The sequence below is a fragment of the Penaeus japonicus genome, unplaced genomic scaffold (assembly GCF_977035675.1).
Source record: "Penaeus japonicus unplaced genomic scaffold, GWHDUDI00000001_assembly GWHDUDI00000029, whole genome shotgun sequence".
NCBI lineage: Eukaryota > Metazoa > Arthropoda > Malacostraca > Decapoda > Penaeidae > Penaeus > Penaeus japonicus.
In genome coordinates this window covers 4,523,644-4,538,643 of record NW_028234431.1, presented here as the reverse complement: position 1 = coordinate 4,538,643, position 15,000 = coordinate 4,523,644, and the positions used below count along the sequence as shown (strand labels likewise).

The 15,000-nt window shown below is 46.7% G+C and overlaps 1 protein-coding gene across 3 annotated transcripts in view; it reads right to left on the bottom strand.

Annotated features, from left to right (window-relative positions):
* LOC122255305 (RNA/RNP complex-1-interacting phosphatase homolog) overlaps nt 1-15,000 on the bottom strand; it is a 239,098-nt gene that overhangs the window by 72,665 nt on the left and 151,433 nt on the right. The window contains exon 1 of one of the 3 annotated variants that reach the window (XM_086554533.1): nt 8,230-8,336. The exons of the other annotated variants lie outside the window; for them this stretch is intronic. Coding sequence (XP_086410659.1) covers nt 8,230-8,304 — 75 coding nt within the window. The 5' untranslated portion in view covers nt 8,305-8,336. Of the gene's footprint in view, nt 1-8,229; nt 8,337-15,000 lie in introns of those variants that run through there. 3 annotated transcript variants of the gene reach the window in all.

Sequence of the window (15,000 nt, the reverse complement as noted above, 5' to 3'; positions counted from 1 at the left end):
ACATATGTATATATATATATATACATATGTACATATTTATATGTTTATATATGTATATGTATATATATAAATGTATATATATATATATATATATATATATATATATATATATATATATATATATATATATATATGTATACATGTATGTATATATATATGAATATTTGTGTATATATATATATATATATTTATATTTAAGATGTGTATATATATATATATGTATGTATGTATGTATGTATATGTATATGTATATGTATGCATATGTATATGTATGTATATATATTTATATATATAAATACATATGTATACATGTTTTTATATTATACTGTGTATATATATATATATATATATATATATATATATATATATATATATATATATATATTATATATTTAAAACATGTATACATATGTGTATATATATATATATATATATATATATATATATACACATGTACATATGTATATGTTTATATATGTATATGTATATTATATAAATGTATGTGTATATATATATATATATATATAATATATATATATATTATATATATATATATACAGTATATATAAAAACATGTATACATATGTATATATATATATATATATATATATATATATATATACATACATATACATATGTATACATATACATATACATGTATAAATATATTTATATATATATATATACATAGATATGTATAAATATACCTACATATATTTACATATACATAGATTTGTATAAATATACATACATATAAATACATATACAAATATATGTAGAGAGAGAGAGAGAGAGAGAGAGAGAGAGAGAGAGAGAGAGAGAGAGAGAGAGAGAGAGAGAGAGAGAGAGAGAGAGAGAGAGAGAGAGAGAGAGAGAGAAAGAGAGAGAGGGAGTGAGAGACAAAGAGAGAGAGAGAGGGATTGAGAGACAAAGAGAGAGATAGATAGATAGACAGATAGAGAGAGAGAGAGAGAATGAGAAAGAGATAGATAGAGAGAGAAAGAGAGACGAAATCCCCTGTTACCAAGCATACGCCCCCCTCCCCCTCCCCCCTCCCACCTTCCTTCGCCCTTGAGCCATGCACGTGTACCAATTTGTTTATGCATATTCGTACGTGGAAGCCGGGTCAGTTGGGTATCCCTCCATGCTTCATGACCCCCCCCCCCCTCCGTCCCCGCTTCCCACTCACCTGGGCGTCATTAATTCCCCCCGCCCCCCATCCCACCCCTGCCCCTGCCCACTTGTTCATTACAAAACAATCATCGCCGTCTCTACAACCTGTCTCAGGACCTGCGGCATTTTTTATACACCGCCGCTTCATATCCGCGTCCTTTGATTATTACTTTTATCATGTCTATTTCTTCTTATCATCTTTAGTATCACTATAAATTTCGCATGCATGCTTTTCGAAACCTCAAGTTCCTCGCCTGGATCCAACAACGTCTAACACGCAAAAAAAAAAGCAATGGCGAACATATCACATCCCAAAGAAAGACAAAATAGCATCGACTCTTGTCTGAGATTTCGAGCCGTCTGTCCCGCGGTCCGCATGGCAGGAGAGCACCTCGGAATTTAGATTATAAATCAGATTTCGGATTCGCGCGCGCGAGTGTGTGCGCGCGTGCGTCCGTGTGCATGATTAATCGTACCCCCCTTCCATAAACAAAAACAGGCCACCCCCACCCTCCCTCCCTCCCTCCCTCCCCCGCCATCCTTCCGCGTGCCGAGTCCTAGATTGGGCAACCTTCGGGCCTCTGCACCTGCATCCTTCCTCTCTTGGCACGAAGCCCCGCGCGCGCCCGGACGCCCGCCCAGCTGCCACGGCCGGGCGCGCGAGTGAAAGTCGCGGCGGTTGCAACATCACTTGGCAGCCGCCCCTTCGCCCTTCTCGCAAGGCTCCATTTTCAACTTCGTCTACATATTTCACTTCTCGATTTTTTTCCCAATATGACCAAGAATTGCGTCACTGAGGATCTGGAGAAATCAAAAGAAGAACATTGAAGGAGGGAGAGGGGAGGAGGAGGAACGAGAGAGAGAGAGGAAGGAGGGGGAGAGACCAAGAAGGGAGAATAGGAGGTAGAAAAGGAAAATTGTGTATAGCAAAGATTCACACTCTTCCTCTCCCTCATATCTTCCTTCAATCCCCTCCTACTCCCATCAACCCATCAACCGCCCCCTCTCCGTCTACCCCCACCCCCACCCCCACCCCCACCCCCATCTGTTCCGCGGCCTTACCCTGGCACACAGAACTTGGCAAGCATCCTCGCCTTTTATGCAAATCAGCTGACAAATTACTAGGCTTAATTAAGCATTCTCGGATGAGGATGTGAAGCCGGCATTCCGGGAGGGTGCCAGGACGGCGATGGAGGGTCGGAGGGACGGAGGGGCGGAGGGGCGGAGGGGCGGGAGGGAGGAAGAGGACCTGCTGGCGAAGGACGAGAAGGAAGTGTTGGGGTGAGGGAAAGGAGGAGAGGTAAAAAGGAAAGGCATGGCGGGGAGATGAAGGGGAAGGAAGAAGGAAGCATGGAGATGCAAAAGGGGAGGGGAGCAGATAGTAGAAAAGAGAGAGAGAGAGAGAGAGAGAGAGAGAGAGAGAGAGAGAGAGAGAGAGAGAGAGAGAGAGAGAGAGAGAGAGAGAGAGAGAGAGAGAGAGAGAGAGGGCAAGACGAAAGGGCGTGAAATAGGGAAAGTCAGAAGGCGGGACGACGCAGCAAGAGAAGTGGATGCAAAGAGGGAAAGAGAGAGAAAACAAGCAGAAAATATGGAGGAGAGGAGAGATGTGTATAAAGGAAAGAGTAAAAGAGGAGAAATCGAAGATGGGAAAGAAAGGAGGAGAAAAGAGAGAGAAAGAATCAGGAGAGAGGGAAGGAGAGGAGGGAATAAACGCGTGGAGGAGGAAAAAAAAGAAGAATGAGAGAAAATATAAAAAGAACAGGTAAGTAAGGGATGAAGAAAGGGAAACCCAAAAGACCGAGTGGAATCGAAAGGGGAAAGCCGTCCATCGCGGAGGAGATCTCTATCTTCAGCAGGACAGAAAGCGCCGCCGCCAACCAGCCTCGACGTCGACTCCGCTCGCAGAATCGTCGAAACCAACCGTCGATTTCACACCACGACGGGAGGACGAGGGCCCGTCCGATTCGGCGCGATCCACGCACGCGCTCGACCTGTTAAGGCATCCCCCTCACCTCACTTCACCTCACCTCTCGCGGGGATACGGGGTCAGGGACATCCAGCGTAAGGAAGGCAGCGACAGACGGAGGAGAGCGGCGGCGGAGGTGGAGGAGAAGGAGGGAGAGGGTCCTCCTCCTCCTCGAGAGCTCCGAGGTGAAGCGGTTACTCGGGAGCAGCGTGTCCAAGAGCGTTTGCTTTCCCATTGGCCGCGCCTGCAACCAGTTGCTTCCTCGCGCCGTCGCCCCCCAGAAGCACACACTCGGCGTCGGGGATGCTATAGAGTGCGGGAATCGGAGGGGGAGGGAGAGGGAGAGGGAGGGGGAGGGGGAGCGGAGTGTGAAACACCGATGGTCTTGCGAGTTGGTCGCTTTAAGGAGGCCCTAATGGTGAAGGGGGATGGGGGGGGGGTAGTTAAAGAGCCATGATTTTCAGCCTCAATGTATCACGATCTCTTCTCTCTCATAGGCTATAACATTTTACATCGTTTAACTCTCTCTCTCTCCCTCTCTCTCTCTCTCTCTCTCTCTCTCTCTCTCTCTCTCTCTCTCTCTCTCTCTCTCTCTCTCTCTCCACCTTCATTATGAATCTATCAGATCTTCCTCTACCCCTCCCCCCCCGCCCCCGCCTCCTCTGCCATAATCTCCCTTGCATCAACGCCATCGCCTGTCGATCTCCGTTATCAACCCTTTTCGACGTGTATCGACCCCGTCATCAGCGGCTGAGCGACGCCCTTATCGCTCGGGATCACACCCTTCCTTTTCGCCCTCACACCTCCCTTCCCACCCTCCTCCCTCTCCTCGCCCTCCTCTTTTCCGTCTCCTTCGTTCCTCTTCCTCCTTTCACCACCCCATCCCTCCCTATCTATAGTCTCATTTCCTTCTCTCCTCTCCTCCCTACTTACCTTCCCCTCCTCTAGCCTCCGGTTTCCTCTTCCCCTCTTCTCTCCCATCCATTCCCCTTATTTAGCTCCCCTCTCTCCTCTCCCCTAATTCTCCTTACCCCCATACACCCCACCTCCCCTCCCCTCCCTCTCTCACTCTCACCTCCTTATACCCCGCCCTCCCCCTCCCCCTCTCACACCCCCTCGCCACCCCGCGTCCCCCATCTTTACAAGAGCTTCTTCCTCATCACACTGAAACACTATTATCATCCGCCCCCCCCCCCTCCCCCTCCTCCCGACTCAACCCAGAGGTGAAAACAAGACTCTTTGCACCACATGCTAGACTCCTGTCTGCTGACCACGCCCCCCCGCCCGCCCGCCTTCCCCTCCGTCGCCGCCTTCTTCTCCGCCGTCTTCAACCCTGCCTCTTCTCTCTCTACGTCTTCTTCCCTTCCTCTCACGCCATCTCCTTATCCCCTTCTTCTTACCATACCCCCCTCTTCCTCTCCATCTTATGAAGAAGAGCCACTTAGCAGCCTGCCCCCTTCGCCGCCTCCTCCTTCGCCTCCGCCCAAATCCCCCCCCCCCCTCTCTTCCATCAGCTCGCTCCTCCATCAGGGCTATGGGTCTGCGTGCTGTTTCCGCCACCTGTCTGGGGCCTTCTTACAGCTTCTATTTATCGATTTTTTTTTCTCAAGCATCTCCACCGCCATCACCCTAACCCTCCCCTCCCCCTCCTCCACTCGCTGTTCAATCATCATTACTCGGAGGCTCCACCCCTCCCCCCCCCCTTCCCCCCTGCAACCTTAACAAGAAATCTTTAAGGAGAACAAGCAGCTTCCTCTTCCTTAGCAATTAGGATCGGATTTGAAAAGTCTTCCGTCTGCCTCGTTCTCTGTCTCTCGCTCTGATCTTTTCTTCTCTCCCTCCTCTTTTCTTCGTCTCTCTCCTAACCCACCTCTCTCTCTCTCTCTCTCTCTCTCTCTCTCTCTCTCTCTCTCTCTCTCTCTCTCTCTCTCTCCATCACTCCATCTCCATTTCCCTCCCCCCGCCCCTCGTATCCTTCACCAACACTTCCTCCTCATCCATCCTCCACTTCACCTCGACTCCAGCCTTTTCAAAGCAAAAAAGGGAGAGCAACATCGCGCACGAGTTTCATGAGGGAGGGAGGTGGCAGAGAGGAGAGAAGGAAAGGGAGAGGGGGGAGAGAGAGAGAGAGAGAGAGAGAGAGAGAGAGAGAGAGAGAGAGAGAGAGAGAGAGAGAGAGAGAGAGAGAGAGAGAGAGAGAGGAGAAAAAGAAAAAACTCATCTATCCCCCCGCCCCCTCATTTTTTTATTACTAATTCCTTCAGTTTTTTTGTACTCTTCCTTTTTTTCCCCGAGGTTCTTAGCGGCGGGAAGATGCTGTTCCACCATGGCCATTTACATTCATTAATTTTCAATAATGACGCCCATATAAGTTGCGAATAAATTTAATAATAATATTTCACAATATCACCACAACAACTGCCATTGCTATTAATAATATAAATAACAGTAACAATAATAATAATATTAATAATAATAATAATACCAATAATAATAGTAATAACAACAACAACAAAATAATAATAATGATAATGATATTAATAACAACATTTACAATAACAATAATAATAATGATATTAATAATAACAATAACAAAAATAATAATGTCAATAAATGGACTACTACGCTCTTTCGGTATTAAATTCTCCTAATATCTTTCCGTAACATGCTACCTGTATCAACATGCAACACACGCGCTTGAAACTGCAAAGGCTATAATCAACTTAATCAAGAAGAATGAGAAAGCCAAGAACATTCTGAAAGAAAATAAAAGAAACAAACGAACAAACAAAAGTTCCAAGGTCCAATCAGGCAACAAAGCGAATAAAAAGAAGAAAAAACACAATACGTAAACTAATATGAGATAAAAGCCTGAATGCAATATCTCCTCTGTCAAATAAAAAAACAAAAAAAAAGTTTAAACAAAAAAACACGACCACAATATCAAACAAAGAACACACACAAAATCACAAAGAAAAGAAAAAGAAAAAGAAAAAAGAAAAACTATATCAAACCAAGGCCAGAAATAACACCAAACCTGCGAGACAAAGAGCAAAGGTCTGCCCAAACCCCGCCAAACAAAACTCACAAAGCACACACACACACACACACACGAAGCCCCACAACGCAAACACCGAAGTTAATCTCTCCCTTACACCACCGAGGCTAATGAAGCTAATCCGGCTTCAGCCTCATCACCGCGCGACTTACGCAAGACGCGATCGGCGACAAAATAATAATAAGACGGCGCCGAGATTATAGGATCTCCGCGACGCCGAGCCCCGCGATAACGCATCCAAATCCCGCGGGAATAACGCCGCTACATTTGCGTCATCGCGTAAGACGGTAAGCGCACCAATTGCGGACGAATGAATGGTAGTGACAATGCTCTTTTCAAAGTAACAATAATGCAGTAACATTTATGATGATGATAATTCCAATTAAAAGTAATAATGAGAATAAATGTTATTGGCAATAACTTTGCTGAATAATCATTACTAACAACTGTTCTTACCAGCATAAAAAAGTGAGAATAACAGCAAAATAAACATGAGGTTCTTTATATAAAAAAGAACAATTACATAAACAACTATAAGTCACTGGATCCAAGGCGCAGTCATCCCCCTCCCCACCTCACTATTCAATTTTCCCTCTCCCTACTCCCTCCTCCGTCCTTCTCTTCCCCTTCCATCCACTCCCTCCCTCCTCTCCGCTTCTCCTCTCTTCCAACTCGCTTCGTCTTCTTGCCTTTCCCCTCCCCACCCCTTCCCCCATCTCTCTCCCCTTCTCTCTCACCCCCTCTCTTCCTCGTCACTACCCCCCCCCCTAGCGGCGTCGAATTCCCTAACTCAGGAGCCGTAATCTAGAAGTGGGCGTGTGGGCGGACGGGCGGGCGTGCGGGAAGGCTGTCAAACACGCATTTAGGCCTCATAAACACCAATATACACAGGCGCTCAACACAGTCTCTGCACTCCCCTGCAACAGTCGCTGCAAAGTGTCTCTGGCCGCGCACACCCCTGGTGCTCCGTCCAACAACCGTCGCCTCGCGAATGGCGCTCGTCCGTCCAGAGCCTCCGCGGCACTCGGTCTCCGCCGGAAGTCAATCCAGCGACAAAACCGCAGAAAGGCCACGAAAGCCTCGCAACAACTGATAGACAATCCAAAACCGATATCGCTGCGCCTCCAAATTGGCTCCGGGCTGCCGATCGATAACCGCGCGACACTTGTGGCCAGGTAGGCTACAAGGTGACTGGAAATATCACCTAGAGAGAGAGAGAGAGAGAGAGAGAGAGAGAGAGGGAGAGAGAAAGGGAGAGAGAGAATAAAGTTCCTCCCTTCGCTTCCACACGCAAAGATAACCAAACCCTAAAGCACAGTGGCTCCCGATGAGACGCCCTCGTCCCCATGGGGTCATGAATCCCTGGATCCTTACATCCCTCAACCCCCCATAAATCCTTGACACCTCAAATCAAGAGACCCGAATCCTAAAATCCCCAAACCCTTCAAACTCATAAATACTGGAATCCTTAAACTCCGAATCCCCCTCGCTCTTAGATCCTGGAATCCCCCTCCCCTAAAAGATGGAATCCCTTCCCCTGGAAACTTGGAATCACTCACCCTTATATCCTGGGATCCCCCAAACCTCTTAGAATATCTCGCCCCCCTAAATCCTGGCATCCCCCTCCCCCCAATATAATGGAACCCCCTCACCTCTTGGAATGCCTCGCCCCCCCTAAATCCTGGCATCCCCCTCCCCCCAATATCCTGGAACCCCCTCACCTCTTGGAATGCCTCGCCCCCCCTAAATCCTGGCATCCCCCTCCCCCCAATATAATGGAACCCCCTCACCTCTTGGAATGCCTCGCCCCCCCTAAATCCTGGCATCCCCCTCCCCCCAATATCCTGGAACCCCCTCACCTCTTGGAATGCCTCGCCCCCCCTAAATCCTGGCATCCCCCTCCCCCCAATATAATGGAACCCCCTCACCTCTTGGAATGCCTCGCCCCCCCTAAATCCTGGCATCCCCCTCCCCCCAATATCCTGGAACCCCCTCAGGTACCCTCCACCCCCACCCCCACCCAACCACTCACCAGTCCGAGTCGCGACGCACCTCCCTCGTTAGCCAACGTACCTGCAAAGGACAAATAAATCCATAAATTATTCATGCTCTCATAAAATGCATAACATAAGACGACGACACGCGGTCTCGAGGCCAATTTTGGGATCGTTTATGAAAGTAATGTCCGTCTGGCCATGTCCAGCCGGGCCAAGTGTTCCACGGCTCCCGGCTGTCCGACGGCTTTAAAAATAGGATTTACGAAGAGAACAAACATGCTAATCTATAACAATCAGAGAAGTAATAAAAGTGCGAAAAGAACAGAATAATGATAAAGACAATGATTACAATCATGATGATTGAACATGGCTTTAGTGGCGATAATAAAAATTACTAATACTAATACTTAAATAAATAAACCCTGCAATAATGATAACAATGTCCACAAACAATAACATTTAATAAACATTATAATCATAATAAAAATAATATTAATTATAATAATAATAATAATAATGATAATAATAATAATAACTAATAATAAACTAATGGAAATGGTAATACAGACGATATATAACAATCACAACAAACTATTCTCAAACCCACTTAATGAAGACGGCGCTAACGAAAAGCGATCCAACAAAGAAAGGTTTGAACCTAACGAAGGAAATCTCAGGGCACAGCCAAATTATACACCCCCCCCCTCCCCTTACCCTCTGAGAGAGAGAGAGAGAGAAACGGCACAGAAGCGACCCACTTGTTTGTTTACGAGAATAAAACTAACGTCGTGTCGATTGTCAATGAGCCAATATATACGAGGAATCGAGGCTAAGTCTCTCGAGCACTTACATCGATGTCCGCAAAGTAAGCAGTCGCATTTACATAATCCACGTCGCATTATTCTCGGAGCGAAGGATCGGGAGACGAGGAGAGGTTCTTCTTTTTATAGATAGATAAATAAAGTAAATATAAATAAATAAATAAATATATATACATATATATATATATATATATATATATATATTATATATATATGTATATATATATCTATATATATATGTATATGTATATATATATATATATATACATATATACATACATATATATACATATATATATACATATATATACATATATATAAAAATATATATATATATAGATATATATATATATATATATATACATATACATATATATATATATATATATATATATATATATATATATATATATATATATATAAACACATATACGATAAAGATAAATAAAATAAATAAAATAAAACAATAGATAAGAGCAGACAATGCGTAATCAAATAAACATGTAAATAAATCATGAAACCACAAGGAGAAGAATAAAGAAAAGTAGCTGCAAGAAAAGAAGCAGAAACACGAAGAAAATCCAACGAAATGAAAAGAAAAGCAAAGAATAAAGATTCAAAATCCGAAGAATCCAGTAAAGCAAAAACAAAAAGGACAGGAGTTCATATTTAAATAATAATAAAAATGTGCAAAGTGAGCAGTGCGAAGCTAGTCCGGACACTTGGCAATCATTAACGCGGCGATCTGCGAGGAACCGGGCTAACGCGAGGCCTTGCCTGCGGGACGCGCCTGTTATGCACCGTAAAGCATTTATCTTCATTTGCTCTTGCAATAACACCCTCCCTGGGCCGAGAGTCACTCATTTTCGGCCATAATCCTGGCCTGATCTTTGTAATCGCCGAGACAAATAATGATAAACTGTTGCAACCGAAGCAACGAAACTGAACACGGCATTTAAGACGGCTCGGTGTGTGGTATCAGCTTGCACGACAGGATCCCCCACACCCATGCACGAGACCATTAAAAGCAACATGCACACATTCTAGCAAATTGAGCCACCTCGTACATGGTTAATAACTCAGCTATATATTAGCCCAAACCTGCAACACTTGCAACATCTGCTAAACCTTCTTTACTTTATCTTCATTTTCCTATCCAGGTTTGCTTTTCATACTGCTTGGACACTTGTTGCAAACGCGCACGATATAATCACTGGAATAACTGGGATGTCTCCAGTCACTAAATACAAACTGTCGGAAACTGCTATTGATCTGCAATGCTGCGGGATGGAGGACTGAGCAACAGAGAAGACCAAGAGGAGCAAGACAAATAATATGATAAAAAGAAATACCAAGACGGAGCAGACGACGCCAATAAGAGGAAGAAAAAATTGACATGCAAAAAAAAAAAACCCTGGATACTTAACTATTTCTGTATCGACCTTCACTTTTATTCATGAGGGTTTGTTTATTCTGCACTGCAATGCCACTCCTATTGCAAAACAATCCGACGGGGACCAAAGCTAATCCATCACTCTCCTACGGGAAAGACAGAAGAGAACCGTTCCTTCGGCTTCATCCCTGCGCCATCCCCGGTGCCTCCCGCCCCGAGACCTTCCCGTCGCTCGAAGGTTGTATCACTCGAGGCAGCGACGACGAAGCGCCCGAGCACAAGCAGAAGCAGAAGCAGGACGCGTGGCAGGGCAGCAGGAGCGGAGCGAGGTCATCCCGCCGGCCCTCCCTCCCGCGACGCCGCTCCAGCGCCTCCTCGCATCGAAGCGCTCCAACACTCTCATTATGCATACTAAAGGATATGATTATCTTGCAGTACCATGTTGCAGCCTAAACCGCAACTTCCAGCCTTCATGACGACCGACCTAGCGCCCATGGCCCTCGGCGGACGAGTCCCCCTGACCCCTCTCCACCTCCCCCCTCCGACTGACCTCATCTTCTCCCCCGAGGAATTCGACGGAGGCGAGACCCCAGCTCCTCCTCCTCCTCCTCTTCCTCCTCCTCGTGCGGGGGTCACCTGTCAGCAGCACAGGTATCCCGTCAGCCCAATAAAGATATGCCCTCGATAACCCGGCCGAGGTTCAGCCGCGCGGAGAATCAATCAATCGCACTCCCATGCGATCGCCTCTCAAGCTCCCCAGGCACGTCCTTCACTCAGGGCGACGCGACCGACTCACTACCGCCGTTCCGCGCTCGCGAAAAAAGAATAAGAAAAAGGACCTCACATTACGATTCGCACAATCTCAGCAGAAGTACCTCCTCCGTGCTGCTGAGGCCGGGCAGGGAGGGCGTTCTCCACTAACAAGCGGGGCAGCGGAGAGAGTCAGTCAGCAGGCCTTATTACAGGGCCTTCAGACTAACTCACTCTATCCTCGTCAATCCTAATAACCAAAGACATTCTCCAGTGGGGGTGTGGACGAGGTCAACCCCACGTCTTTTACATGTAATGTATAGGGTATATGGTATGTGTTTACATAAGCCAATTAGGAAAGAGAAAAAGAGAAGATTCTCCAGGCGCAAGAAGGTACCAACACCCTAACAATCATTGCAATATCATAAGAATATTCCTGCAGATTCATACACCGTACATTTAAACATACTTAAAATCGTGAACACCAAACACCAAAGGCACTAAAACAAAAGCAAACCCAAACGAACACAAATCCAGCCCCCCCCCCCCCCCAACCAAGCAACGTCACCCCCACTTGCGCTGCGCTCTTCATCATCCGCTGGGAATCACGTCTTGACAGGTATTGCATGCTTAAAATTCATGCTTGGCGAGGCGCTGCTGCTGAAAGTCACAGCGCTGGCTATGGCGCCCGAAACAAAGGCGTCAGAGGATTGTGTTTCATGTTAGAGAGAGAGACGAGAGAAAGAGAGAGAGAGAAAGGAAGAGGAGAGAAGAGAGAAGGGAGAGGGGAGAAGAGAAGAGAAGAGAAGGAGGGAGAAAGGGAGAGTGAGATAGTGAGAGAGAGAGAGAAGGGAGGGAAGGGGAAGAGATAGATAGATAGAGAGAGAATGGGGGACAAAGGGAAAGAGGTAGGGAGAGGGGGAGAGGGAGAGGGAGAGGGGGAAAGGGAGAGGGAGAGGGAGAGAGATGGAAATGGGGAAGGGGAGAGGGGGAGAGATAGATAGATAGATAAAGATGTAGAAGAGAGAGAGAGAGAGAGAGAGAGAGAGAGAGAGAGAGAGAGAGAGAGAGAGAGAGAGAGAGAGAGAGAGAGAGAGTCTTTCTAGCTTGATCCTAGGATCTAGCCTTCCAACGGCTTAAAATGGAAGGAAAACATGCCTCTGAACTGTTCAACAAATGTGACCTTCATAAGCTAATTGGTTAAAAAAAATGGAAATGAAATACCAAAAGATAGAGCAACATTGAAAAAAATAAACAAATAAAAAATAAAATCAACAAAAAAATAAACAAATAAATAAATAAATAAAAAATAGGATAAGATAAAAAATAGGATCCCCATCCCTAATCAACACAAGGACATTCCTGCGGGATTCCTCCCCGTCCCCCGTCACACGCCAGACACTATGAGCGATGGGAGCGTCATCGGCCGACACCATTTCAATATAGAATTCGTCCTTATCTTCCTCCCCCTCCCTTTCCCAGCGCCCCTCCAGCCGCTCTCGCAGCCACTCCTGGGGTCCGCTCCTACCCCTCCCCTTCCCCCCTTCCCCCACCCCTCCTTCTTCTTCTTCTCTCGACCCCTTATCCTGACCCCAGCGCCCCGCCGATTAATCAGAGACGACCCGACAAGCCGGTCGCCAAGGTTATCGGGGAAGAGCCGATCCGACAACGCTGCCACCGCAACGACCTGCAAAGTACGCGCTGTCTCCCTAGTACTAAGACTGCAACTAGCCGCCGCCTTCTTGTACTAGCGCTGCGTCTAACCTCCGTCCCCTTAGTACTATTGCCGCTGCAACAACTAGCTGCTTCTCGCTTAGAACTGACGCTTCTTATCATTAATGCTTAGTACGAATGTTACAACTATTCGCCTGCCCTCTAGTGCCTGTGCTACTACAACTAGTTCCTGCAAGCCACACCAGGCGGCTGCAACTAGCGCCGCGCACGCCCGCCCTCTCATGGGTTACGTCTCCCATTTTTCACTGAGTCGAAGTCACACCCACTATACATCAGCTGCTTGACAATGTAGAAAAAAGAAAAAAATGTGACATCACGATGGAAGAACGGGTGGGGGTTGGCAGGGGATGGGTTAGAAATATGGGGGGAGGGGGGGATGGGGTACAAGTGATCTATGGGTACGTAACGCACGGTTCGGGTGATTAACAGCTTGAAATCCACAGCTTATATCGACTGTCCTCTTGCCATACTTGAAAACACAAAAGACTTTTAAAATAAAGATGACAGACGATAAGAGCGACAAGTGTTACGTTTGAAATTTTAGTGAAAAAGGGAGTGAAAAATCAAATCTCAAATAAGGAGATAATAATAAGCGACAGGATCCTATGTTGGAATCATCGTTTAGAACGAAGGTGATTCTGCTTCGGGAAGGGCTATTGAGCGTCGGAAACTCATTTACTTAACGGTAGACATGGAGGCAGATTGGCTTCACACGCAGAGTACTTTTCCCGTGGATTCCTGGCTTGGCTTCAACAGTGACATCCACACCAGCCCCCCCCCCTACCCCCTTGGCCCTATCCAGCCTGTAGTCCCGAGCGCCTTCAGTAGAGGATGGCCGTAGATACCAGCGGGGCGTCGCCACCTTGAGCGGCCGGAGTTCCCACGCCCTCCCAGGGGCAGATGTCATGGGGGAGGGAAAGGGAGGAGGGAAAGGGGGGGAGGGAGGAGGGAAAGGGGGGAGAGGGAAGGGAAGGCGGTAGGAGTAAAAGGCTTTAAGGGCTCAGGGAAGGCCCGTGCACAATAGGATGGCCGGGGCATCATTAAGGGCGGTCCATGATGACTGACCCTCCTCGTCCGCCCGCCCGCCCACCCGCGCGCTTGCCCGCCCGCACAACACGATGCAACGTCAAGAATTTGCATGTATTACACCGCCCGACCTGCTCCTCCGGATGGCGCGGCCTGCCTCGCAACCGCCTTGGGAGGACGAGGATTCACTTATCTACTCTCTCTCTCTCTCTCTCTCTCTCTCTCTCTCTCTCTCTCTCTCTCTCTCTCTCTCTCTCTCTCTCTCTTTCTCTCATTTTGATCACAATAAACGTGATACAATCAAACATTAACTTGTTAAATCATAGGAACCCATCCAATCCCTTGCCTCTTTATCACTGCACAATTAGCTTCATTGCACATCCTCCCTGTCACACATTTGCAAGATTTTCCCCTTCCTCTATTGGCGTTCCTCTCTGTCTCTCCAATTCTTGCAAACCGAAATGCATGTCTTGTCACAGGCCTCCCTGATCAAGGATGATGATGATGACGATGATGATGACGATGATGATGATGATGATGATGATGATGATGATGGTGATGATTATGATGATGATGTGTATGTGAAAAAAATGATAATAATACTGATGATGAAGCTGATGATGACTGACGATGGTGATGATGATTGATGATCATGGCAATAACAATATTATAATAACAACAGTAATAATAATGACAACTACAACAACGACAATAACAATCATAATGATGATACTACTAATAACATCCCCAACAGTGCCAGCCTTCGGCCCTCTGGTGGTCCACGCCCGAAACAAAAGGGAAGATAGAAGGAGAGAAAGAGCGACGAGAGGAGACAAGAGAAGACGAGCCGAGACGAGGACGAAACAACAAAAGCGGTGTGTAATTTATTCATGAGCGCGGCGATTACCCATAACCAATGAACACTGGCCGAAAGATATGCGGGACCCGCCGCGTGAAAGGCGTCGCTAATTAAATTTCCCAACATCGCTCTCTCTCTCTCTCTCTCTCTCTCTCCTCTCTCTCCTCTCTCCCTTCTCCCTTCTCCCTTCTCCCTCCATCTCCCCTCCTCCCTCCATCTCCCC